Source organism: Fibroporia radiculosa, assembly GCF_000313525.1.
Source record: "Fibroporia radiculosa TFFH 294 genomic supercontigs, scaffold3160, whole genome shotgun sequence".
Classification (NCBI taxonomy): domain Eukaryota; kingdom Fungi; phylum Basidiomycota; class Agaricomycetes; order Polyporales; family Fibroporiaceae; genus Fibroporia; species Fibroporia radiculosa.
In genome coordinates, this window is record NW_012133375.1 from 131,570 (window position 1) to 143,101 (window position 11,532).

Here is an 11,532-nt window from a genome sequence, read left to right on the forward strand (position 1 = left end):
CGGCGCTAGTGCCGGCGACGGGGTGGCAGACACCTGGCCATGCCGATATCGGCGACACGCCCCCGGTGAGAGAAAGAATACGAGGCGGCTTAACCATCCTCGCCCTTCGCGTCCAACCACTCTCGCTTCTCCTCTCCTCCTGCCCTCCTCCCTTTTTACCTCCCAGGGCACTGCCCACTCGCTCCTTGCCCCCTCCCCTCCCTCGCTCCTGGACTCTCTTTTCGTCCCTCAGCCGTCAATTCTCTACTCTAATCACTGGCCATCTGTCTAGCTCGCCATGTGGGCCCTGGCCGCCCTGGGATCACTTCTCTCCCTCGCTCCCCTCGTATTTGCCTCGCCATACAGGGAAGATCTTGTGGCGTACAATGTCAATACCAACAAGACGGCCACAAACGTCCTCGACTACTATTACCCCCAACGCGCCAATTACACACCATCCCCCGACAATTGGCGCGCCCTTCCCTTCTACACCATCCTTCTCGACAAGTTTGCCGACGGAGACCCTACGAACAATGATTTCTTTGGTAGTGTTTACGAGTGGGATTGGCGGGAGACTCAGTTGCGAGCCGGTGGCGATCTAAAGGGCATGTTGGCCAGACTCGATTACCTCCAAGGAATGGGTGTCAAGGCCATCTACACATCTGGTACGCCTTGGTTGAACATGATCTGGGAGGCAGATAGTGAGCGCCTCTCCATTATCATCTGATGCTGTCCTTTGATCGCTGCCCCGTCCAGGCTACTCCCCGCTCGACTTCTCCGTCATAGATCCACACTATGGTACCCTTCAGGATTGGCAGAATGCTATCGACGAGATTCACAGCCGCGGCATGTATATCATGCTTGATTTTACCGTCGGAACAATGTCGAATATTGTCGGCTTCAAAGGGTATGTACCAATCCGACTTCATTCGTCGGTGCCGGCTGACCTATTTTAGTTTCGAGAATGTCTCCGCCCCATTCAACATCCAGGAGTATGATGCAGCGTGGCTCGATCCGCAATATCAACCATGGGGGTTCGAGACATATGCCGATTTCCAGGTTTGTGATGCGGCCAACTTTAGTGGTTCAGATGCTGAAATTGGATTGCTAGTTCAACAATACGTACAACACCTCCTGCGAGATGCCCGTTTTTTGGGGCGATGCCGGTACGATCGTGGACATAGGTTGGAATGGTGGTTGTTATGCCTCTGAGTTTGACCAGTATGGGGACATGGAGGCGTTCGGTGTGCATCCAGATTGGCAGCGTCAGCTCTCAAAGTTCGCGTCAGTGCAGGATCGTCTCAGGGAGTGGAGGCCGGACGTCATGGCGAAGCTTACCAAGTTCTCGTGCATGGCTCTGACGGCTCTAGATTTCGACGCTATTCGTATCGACAAGTCCACACAGATGACAGTGCAAGGTCTTGTCGATTGGACGTCCACCACCCGCCAGTGTGCCATTGAACTGGGCAAGAAAAACTTTCTGATTACTGGTGAGGTCACCGGTGGTGACTACTTTGGGTCGCTTTATTAGTGCGTGTGTCCAGTTTAATTGGATTATCTGCATTGCTCATGTAACTGACAGTGGCCGTGGTCGTACACCAACTGAGCGCCCCCCGGGATTTTTGCAAGCGGCCAATGTAACCCAGTCCGAAGACCAGTATTTTTTGCGCGATATTTCGCAGGACGGGTTGGATGGCGCAGCATTCCACTATTCGATCTACCGCGGTCTGACCCGTTTCCTTGGTATGGATGGCGATTTAGAGGACGCATACGATGTGTCTAACAACTTTGTCACGGCTTGGAACGAGATGTTCGTAAATGAAGATATGATTAACCCAAACACTGGGTTAGTTGATCCACGTCATTTGTACGGCACGAGCAATTTCGATGTTTTCCGCTGGCCCACTCTGGACAACGGCACGGAACGTAGTGTCCTTGGAGCGTTCATGGCATATCTGGTGATGCCTGGGATCTCTCTGGTGCGTTGATCCCCGGGTTTTGCTATGCGTCCGTTGATCGTTGATCGTGATTATGCAGATGTATTACGGCGAGGAGCAGAACTTTTATATCTATGACAACACGGCTTCGAACTATCTTTACGGGTGAGTCCATCTACGTTTCAGATTGATTACACCTGATCTCATCGTCCGCATGATCTGATAACTTTCAGCCGTCAAGCAATGTTCAGCAATACGGCATGGCAACGCCATGGATGTTACTCGCTCGGGTCGTCGCAGTATTATAACATTCCCATGGGTCGCGCACTTATCGCATGCAAGGACGACTGGAATTCCCTCGATCATTTCGATCCTACATCAGACACACGCCGATTATTCTCACAGTTCCTCTACTTACGAACTGTTTATGCTGCACTTCAAGATGGTTTTAACCTTGTTCAGCGTGGCAACTGGACGTATGATATTGCGCGTCCAGGCTCTAACGGTACTCTCACTGAGATGGGACTCTGGTCTGTCTCTCGTTCCGCAATCGAGGGATATCAGACGCTGACCGGTAATAACACCGGGCAAGTTTGGCTCCTTTATGCCAATAACAACATAACCACGACGTGGAGCCATGATTGCATGAAGTCGCTGTGGATTTCCTCCCCGTACGAGTCTGGAATGACAGTCAGGAGCTTGTTTCATCCATATGAGACGTATGTTCTGGAACAGTCAGGTTCGCCGTACTACAACAACGGTACTGGGCCTTATTATGGTTGTCTGGGTAATATCACCTTGCCCCCGTACGGATTCAAGGTACTTGTTCCTGTGGATCAGTGGGTGCCACCTCCACCTGCCATCACCCGGTTTTTGCCTGGGCACGATGCGCGGATCACCTCAAACCCGAACAACATGACCATTAATATCACATTAGAGTTTAACCTTGAAATGGACTGCAATGGCGTCACAGAGGCCATTACACTCAATATGTCGTCTGCTGGCAACATTACAACTCCCACAATCGACAAGTCCACCGTCCAATGCAATGCTGTCACGGAACCGCAGCCGGCTCAGGTACAAGGCGTCTCCCTCTCTACTTGGGCCTGGTCGGCTACAATACAAGACGTTCCTGATGGGATAATGGAGATAGTGGTTAAGAATCCCAGTACGAGCGACGGATCTGCAAGCACCAACGTGAGCCTTTCATTTCACCGAATTTGAATATGGGAGGCTCATATCATTCTCCAGAGTATCGACCATCTTCTTGTCCGCAAAGGGCAACCAAACAACATTATGGTATTCCCGACATATAACTACGATACAGACGGTTTCCAGTACAGCAATGGCCAATACTCCTACACTCACAAGGCGTACGGTGCTGATATGTTCCGCTATTCATGGAATTTTGCGCAGAATTGGTCGGACTGGCGGTCATGGGAGGATGTGACCACGATCCCGGCCGATGTTTTCGACACCTCGGACAACTGGTGGGAGGGACAGCATCTCATGGTTCAATGTAAGCCTTTGTCCATTGTGGAGCTTCATGTTGTTTACTCATATAATTGGTAGATTGGAGCTATCTCGCCCAGACATCGAGTGTTGTCATCCACGCCGACCATGATTACTCTATTCCTCGCCGCGTCCCACAGTTCTTAGTTCGCGGAATATACAATCAGTGGGGAATTGACAAGGGTTTGCCATATGCGATGTCCCAGAATAGCAATGGACTTTGGGAGCTCGAGATCATGGCGACATGGCCGTCGTACGTGCAGCTGTGCGTCTTTGGGTTTGACAACTACTTCTATGGTGATGTCGATGGTGACGGTGTCCTGGATCGTCTTCCACCCAACACGTTATCGCCCAACTACCTCAATATGTCCGCCCCTCCTCGCCCCCATCTTGCGTGGAACCTCGTGGTTGATGATGCCACGCTAACATGGTGGGTCGAACCAGTCGGCCAGTCCGCCGTTGGAGCCATCTTCTTCGCGCTGCTCTTAGCCATCCCTTTCATAACCGGTGCCATCGCTGTGGCAGTCTTCATGTGGTCGTTCTACGGTATCAAGTACAACAAGTGGGGTGTGAAACCGAACAAGGACCACAACTACTTCCCTATTGTTGGCACGTTCGGGAGCAAATCAAAGGCAAGCATACATGAGGCGCATACACCGCTGTCGGAGAAGGTGTTTGGCCCCAAGCACCATGCCGATATCATCGGCTGGCCCGAGGACAAGAACAAGCGTCGCAAGGTTTTAATTTCCACGCTCGAGTACGAGATCATCGACTGGAAGCTGAAAGTCAAAATTGGTGGTTTGGGTGTCATGTCAAGTTTAATGGGCAAGGCTATGACCGATGTCGATTTGATTTGGGTCGTTCCCAAGGTCAAAGATCTGGAGTATCCTCCCGGTGAACCTTGCGAACCAATTGAGGTCGTCATTTTCGGCGAGCCATACCTGATTGAAGTGGAGACGCACGTTTTGGACAACATCACCTACGTGATCCTCGACAGTCCGGTCTTCCGAGCACAAACAAAAGCCGACCCGTATCCGGCTCGCATGGACGATCTCAGCTCAGCGATATTCTACTCCACCTGGAACCAAGCGATCGCCGCTACGGTCCGCAGATACCCTGACATAGATATTTACCACATCAACGATTACCACGGCGCACTTGTTCCCATCTACCTGCTGCCCAAAGTACTGCCAATCTGTCTCTCACTGCATAATGCGGAGTTCCAAGGTCTCTGGCCTCTCCGCACCAAGGAGGAGATGAAAGAAGTGTGTTCCGCCTTCAACATCAGCAAGGAGCATTGCACGAAGTACGTGCAGTTTGGAAACACGTTCAATCTGCTACATGCTGCAGCATCTTTTATTTCTGTGCATCAGAAGAGCGTCGGAGTTGCCGGTGTATCGGACAAGTATGGCAAGCGCAGTTGGGCTCGCTACCCTGCCTTGTGGACACTCAAACACGTTGATTCGTTACCTAATCCCGATCCTACCGACATTGCAGCATTGGATGAAAATCCAGTTGATGTGAAAAGCGTCCAGATCGACCAAGTAGCCGAGGCGGAGCGGCCTGAACACAAACGGCAAGCACAGGAATGGGCGGGGATCAAGCAGGATCCCAATGCTGATCTCTTCGTTTTCGTCGGTCGTTGGTCGAAGCAGAAAGGTGTTGACTTGATAGCTGATGTCATGCCCTCGCTGTGAGTGGTCCTCATCTCGCTCATTTGTGAAACTCACTAGTTCTTTAGACTTGAGAAGCGGTCGTCTATTCAGCTCATCACTGTTGGTCCTGTTATCGACTTGTATGGTCGTTTTGCGGCAGAGAAATTGGCTCGCCTCATGGAGCTCTACCCCGATCGGGTATTTTCGAAGCCTGAGTTCACGGCTTTGCCCCCCTACTTGTTCAGTGGTGCAGACTTTGCCCTGATTCCCTCTCGAGATGAGCCTTTCGGTTTAGTAGCTGTCGAATTTGGTCGGAAAGGCGCTCTGGGTGTGGGCAGTCGGTTGGGAGGCCTTGGGTTGATGCCTGGTTGGGTAGGTCAATTTTTCGGGTTTGATGATACTAGTTTTGACACTTGATTGTATTCTAGTGGTTCCCGGTGGAGTCTACATCAACTGAACACATGATGTCTCAACTCACCAAGACGATTAAGATGGCACTGAAATCCTCGCAAGAAGAAAGGGCAATGCTACGGGCACGCTCTGCTGTCCAGCGTTTCCCCGTCGTAGAGTGGCGTCAGCGTATGGAAGACTTCCACCGGCGCAGTATCAATATGAGCCGCGACGTGGCGGGACCGAATGCCTGGCGTTCAGCCGATGCTCTCGTTGGCGAAAGCGGCATAGCGGTTGCTGAAGCGGACGACTGGGAGCCAGGTCATGTGGCATTCCCCTCCCAGCCTGACTGGGAAATTCGAAGTGTCAATGGTAGCCCTGGGGCAGGCACACCAGGCACGCCTGGATCTCCGGGGCGGTGGAGTCAAGAAACGTTGACATTAGGTCCCGATGGCTCTATGGCCATGCGTCCGCGCCTCATTCAAGAAAGTCGGAGAGTCTCATACGCCACTGACTTATCAGAAAATGACAGCGATTACTTCTCCAACGCCCACCAGCCAAGTAGCCACGATTCAGGTCCGGACTTTGGCAACTTCCTTGAACGGGCCAACCGCACCATTGCTCAAGACCAGCGAAATGTCCCGGATCCCTTCCTTGACCCTTCATCGAGTAAACCATTTGGTTCTCATTCGCGCATATCTTCTATTGAATCTATTGCTTCGATCGTTGATGAAAAGTACAACTCTCCATTGAACAAAGCAATTGCTTCAGTGAGTCATAATTCCTTCTGTGTGAGGTTTGAACGACGTGGATGATAAATAAAACAGTTCACGGATGCCGATGGAGGAGTCGCGCAAGAGTTCGTGCAGAAGCTTCAAATGTTGAACTCGCACAATTCTAAGGGAGAACTGTCGATCGAGAAATTCCTGACAAAAAGTGAAGAAGCGTTCTTCGACAAGGTAAAAAGGGAGCGATTGTCTAGTGCAGCTAGTATCAGGTCATCGCGAAGAGAATCAATATGGGGCACACCTGCGCCATCTTCGTTTGAATACTCTCGTCCTCCATGTGCGTATGTGCGATATGTTAGGGTTTATTTCACTGATATTTTCTCTCTAGCACTAAATCATTTCCTTGGGGCGGATGCTATTCCAATGAGTGACTACGGTGGACCCCCCAACGAGAAGGACGTTGTCATCATGAGCAGCTTGCAAATCGCGATGTCGAGGGAGATCTTTGGCTGGCCATTATATGGTATTGTTATTGGCATAGGGCAGGTTTGTGTTCTTATTATTTTTTCCAGTTCGTACGTTCACGCGGTGTGCAGATGTTGAGCGCGACGACTTTCCAGCTCACGCTGCTTTCTGGCGCAAATACACAGTCAAATCTACAGCTATATGTGTTGGGAGGAATTTTCCTTGCCGCATCCGCCGTTTGGTATCCGCTGTTCCGCCTAAAACCCTCCGTCTACGTGCTATCTGCGCCATGGCTGTTCTTCGGTGTTGCTTTCTTCTTGATTGGCTTGCCCTCAGTGACCCCTTCCCTCTACTCGACTCATTATGCCCTGTCAAGTGCAGCTACTTGGTCGTATGCAGTGGCCTCTGCAGCGGCATTCCTCTTCTTTGGTCTTAACTTCGGAGAGGAAGCGGTATGTCTGGTTGTTCACACCTGATTATACCCTGATTTACTGTTGTCTGATAGGGAGCAGCCACGGATACTTGGATCATGAGGGCTTGTATCGTACAAGGATCACAACAGATTTGGGTTGCAGCCCTCTGGTACTGGGGATATACACTTGACGACGCACCTGCAGGCAACATGGCACCTTGGTGGATCGTTCTCATCGTCTGGCCGCTAGCTGTAATGAGCGTGATATTTGCGTACCTCATGTTGTACGGCTTGCCGGGTGAGTATGGTATCCAACGACGGAAATTAATAGCATACATATGCTTAATTTTACACATTTGTAGATTATTACCGTCAGACGCCGCCAAAGGTCCCTCACTTCCTCAAGACGCTGTTTCGCCGCAAGATCGTTCTTTGGTACGCTCACGCATGTCATCCCTGGAGCCAGCTGACCTTTTGTTTGCTAGGTTCCTCGGCTCTGAGATTCTACGAGATTACTGGCTCAGTGGTGTCAGTACTATTTCTCTCCGGCTGTGAATTTGATCGTATTGATCAGTGCGTTTTCCTAATATTAGCCTTACGGACGCAACTGGACTTTCCTGTGGAACGTCGACATCCCCAAGTGGCAAATTCTCCTCTTGGTTGTGGCATTCTTTATTGGCGTTTGGGGTCTCTTGATGTTAGGATTGACTCGCCTGAGCAAGACACATACATGGCTGCTTCCTGTTTTTGCAGTTGGTCTGGGAGCACCGCGATGGTGTCAAGTACGTTGACTCCAAATCTGCCATTAAGTTTGTGCTGACATTTGCCAGATGATGTGGGGTACATCTTCGCTCGCTCTGTACATACCATGGGCTGGCAACGCTGGACCGTACTTGGGTGTCTCCCTCTGGTTGTGGCTCGGTGTTTTGGATGCCATCCAAGGTGTGGGGCTTGGGATGATTCTTTTGCAGGTAAGTGTGCTGTTTTCGTCACTAGAACGGGTCTTTATGTCTTGTCCAGACACTTTCGCGACTGCATGTATGCGCTACGCTTGCATTCGCACAGATCATAGGATCGGTCTGCGTAATAGTAGCCCGTGCTACTGCCCCCGATACAATTGGTCCAGAGAGCGTATTCCCTGACGCCGCCGCATGGAGTTTCTCCGACGGACTGAAAGGTGATTCTTGATACGAGCACGTTCATCTGGCGGCGTCTGATTTGTTCCTCGTTTCTTTAGGGAGCCCAATGGCATCAGCACCGTTCTGGATTGCTCTTGTGTGCCAGATCGCCATTGTTGTTGGGTACTTCTGGTTCTACCGTAAAGAGCAACTCTGTGAGTCTAATTTGTGGACCTGCTATTGCATTGTATAAGAATTGACGGGCGTATTTGCAGCCCGGCCATGATCACGACTTTCATACGAATTCATATTAGATTTGACCTATCTGCAAATGGACTTATATAGTAGTACATCAGTGGTATCTTTAGTAGAACATGGGACTTTGTGTGTACCAGACATGTTTACGATTAGTCGCTACGACACTCGCTCACTGTACCATTGGGGTTATAGGATTATTGGACAGTTTTGCAGCCATACTGGATTCTTGACAATTTACATCGCTTCCTAGAAATGTTCCGATTTACTTAACAAGCTTACTGTATCAGTCGGAACTTTACTATTCGCTGAGTCTATCCAATTTGAAAGTACATGTGTGCACTGAATGTTCGAGGGTACGTTGACATTAGATCTGCTTTGTGACTAGCGCAATACCGTTCATTTCTTCCTGCAAAGCACAACCACGGTACCGTAAGGATATTCAAAGATACCCTTTTCCTCATCCATCCACTTGAGGCCGCCCTTGTTATCAAGGATCTTTGCGATGTCCTCCACGACAAGCGCCTTCTTGTCAGGGGAAAGCACAGCGATATAGCTCTTGCTGAGCGCGCGATCCGTTACGATTTCACGCGTTCCTGGGAGTGCGTACTTCCATTCATTCTCCTCGGGCGGATCGAAGAACTTGGTGTACGACGGGGTGGAGAACGTCGCGCGCCAGAGCATGAGACGGAACTGGGGCGTGCCCTTTTCCTCGGATTCGATGCGGTCGCGCAACTGAGCCACCCATTCCGCACCGTCTCTGCGGCGGGACGGGCATGTCAGCAGAGCGCGAGCCCTGGTTCACACAGAGACGAACCTGTCCTCCAAATTCCAAACAAAGGCAACGACGCCGTTCGGCTTCAAGATACGAGCAAACTCGGCGCTGGCTGCGTCGTAGTCAGGACACCAGTGATATGCCTGCAGGGCAAGGTGAGAACCAGGCAGAGAAAGATGGAAGACATCGTCGGCATCGCACCTGGGCGATGATGACGATGTCGGCCCAGCCGTCCTCGACCCCGGTCGCGTCGAACGTGCCCTCGGCAGTAGAGACGCGGTCGTCTTTGACCGTCTGGGTAAAGACGCTGCGCATGCCTTCGCTCGGCTCGACGGCTTTGAGCTGATTGATAGAGGATGACCAATCGGGGTGTGCGAGGAGCGCACGCGTGAAGATGCCCGTGCCAGAACCGATCCTGTGGACGAACTCAGCCCGACGGGCGTTCCGGGTGAGATGACAGGCTCGCGCACTCTACCACGTTGAGCGGGGAGGTGCCCCGGGTCGCGCTGCGTACGTGCGAGAGCACGGCAGGCTGGTAGGAAGGGCGTGCACTGGCGATATGGACGATGAGCACGCGTCCCGAGTCTGTATGCGAGCACGCACCGGTCGTAGAGCTCGTTGGTGCCGGTGCCGAAGCCCTGCTGTGCGAGCTGGTGGACGGTGGCCATTGATCTGATAAAATTCGCGCTTGTATGAGCAGGAGGAGAGAGGGGTTTGAGAGTACGCCTGAGGATGAAGATGAGGGAAGGAGGACGAGTCATGGTACGGTACACACTGGCAGTCACTGGCTCATCAGCGGGACTCCGAAGGCCGGCTCGGAGGAGAGTCGTCGCAGGCACCGAAAGATAACGAAATGAATTATCAGATAAGATAGATAGCATATCCACTGATGCACATAACAAAATCCTTGAATTACGCTCGGGCTGCATCATCGGATCCGGCCGTCGCGGCCGTCTTGGCTCTACTGCCGGCCCCGCAGGCGTCAACGCTCCCAAGCCTGCCTCTCACCTCCATGGCAGACCACACAGACTCGCTCACCGTCCACGGCGAGCACGGCACAACCATCTTCACCCTCTCAGGCCCAACCCTCGTCGTCCACCGCGCCTCCGATAGTGAGTTCCATTCACCCCCCGTGCGCGTATCTCCTCACGGGGGCCCCACAGAGAAATGGCCGCGCATAGAAACAACCGTGAGACATGTCTTGTGGGCCGAGGTCAAAGAGAACCTCTTCGAGATCGCCCTCGTCGCAAGGCGGAAGAACTCACACCCGCTCTCGCTCGTGCTCGTCGCTGGCACCGTCAAGTCTGACCAACTCGAGATAGCCACCGCATTCACTACATCATTGATGGATGTTGCTTATGCTGGTAAGCCGCGTCTCGCCTATATATGCCGCCCCGATCATGTTCGCTCCAACTCGCTTTCCAGGAATAAGGCGCCAAAGGAGGCTTCGAGTCCTCGTGAACCCAAAGAGCGGTCCAGTAAGTTTCATCGTCTTACTCGTCCACCACGTGTCTCATACATATCTCATCCAGGGGAATGGTATCGGGCTCTACCACAGAAAGGTTGAACCCATATTCCGCGCTGCCCATTGTCATGTGGAACTCACACGTATGTCTTCTTCGTGGTCCCCAGCCGTCAGCCTACTGACACCTGCATTAGTCACCACCCATCACGGACATGCATATGAACTCATGAAGACATTAGATCTTGGGCAGTACGATGCTATCGTCGTAGTGTCCGGAGATGGCCTCGTCCATGAGATTATCAACGGTTTTGCGGAGCATGCTCGACCAGAAGAGGCATTTCGTCTCCCAATTACACCCGTTGCCGGTGGTTCGGGAAACGCTCTAGCGTTGAACATCTTAGGTCCCAAGGTTGGAGGCATGTTTTCAGTCGGTCCGTCTAGACATTCACGTTGATTTCAGGAGGGCTGCGATATATGTGCAGCTGCCCTCAATGCTGTGAAAGGTTTGCAATTTCTTTAGTCCATTACGATAAGATGGTGTCATCTCAATATGGTGACTCATGCAGGTCGTCCTATGCGTATCGACTTGTGCTCAGTAACACAAGGCGAAAAGAAGACTTTGTCTTTCATTTCGCAGTGCGTTGGCATGTTAGCTGATGTGGATCTGGGCACCGAACATCTGCGTTTCTTGGGTTCAAAGTCAGTGCATGGTTCATTCTTCGCTGATTTGTGACACTTACATTCTGGAACAGCCGGTTTGTCCTTGGATACGTCTACGGAGGTGATATATTTTCATGAACAGTCAGTTTCTGGCTAACATCTTGTCTTTTTTTTTTTTTTT

The 11,532-nt window shown here is 51.6% G+C and overlaps 3 protein-coding genes across 3 annotated transcripts; 2 read left to right on the plus strand and 1 right to left on the minus strand.

Moving 5' to 3' along the window:
• Nucleotides 1-277: 277 nt before the first annotated feature.
• On the plus strand, nt 278-8,482 carry FIBRA_04479 (uncharacterized protein; the record flags this gene model as incomplete). The annotated part of the gene is made up of 22 exons (XM_012326276.1): nt 278-680; nt 736-886; nt 936-1,038; nt 1,091-1,509; nt 1,562-1,958; nt 2,017-2,081; nt 2,150-3,113; nt 3,168-3,435; nt 3,489-5,121; nt 5,170-5,455; nt 5,512-6,243; nt 6,301-6,538; nt 6,590-6,747; nt 6,798-7,118; nt 7,172-7,376; nt 7,441-7,513; nt 7,564-7,606; nt 7,672-7,860; nt 7,909-8,049; nt 8,099-8,255; nt 8,316-8,411; nt 8,472-8,482. The coding sequence occupies 22 exons, from the start codon at nt 278-280 to the stop codon at nt 8,480-8,482; spliced, it is 7,053 nt and encodes a 2,350-aa protein (XP_012181666.1).
• Nucleotides 8,483-8,850: 368 nt separating this feature from the next.
• On the minus strand, nt 8,851-9,987 carry FIBRA_04480 (uncharacterized protein; the record flags this gene model as incomplete). Its single annotated transcript, XM_012326277.1, has 5 exons — nt 8,851-9,211; nt 9,269-9,369; nt 9,428-9,641; nt 9,697-9,777; nt 9,830-9,987. 5 exons carry the CDS (start codon nt 9,985-9,987, stop codon nt 8,851-8,853), a joined length of 915 nt encoding a protein of 304 aa, XP_012181667.1.
• Nucleotides 9,988-10,238: 251 nt separating this feature from the next.
• On the plus strand, nt 10,239-11,489 carry FIBRA_04481 (uncharacterized protein; the record flags this gene model as incomplete). Its single annotated transcript, XM_012326278.1, has 7 exons — nt 10,239-10,590; nt 10,652-10,704; nt 10,759-10,834; nt 10,886-11,100; nt 11,152-11,194; nt 11,258-11,390; nt 11,444-11,489. 7 exons carry the CDS (start codon nt 10,239-10,241, stop codon nt 11,487-11,489), a joined length of 918 nt encoding a protein of 305 aa, XP_012181668.1.
• Between the last annotated feature and the right edge of the window lie 43 nt (nt 11,490-11,532).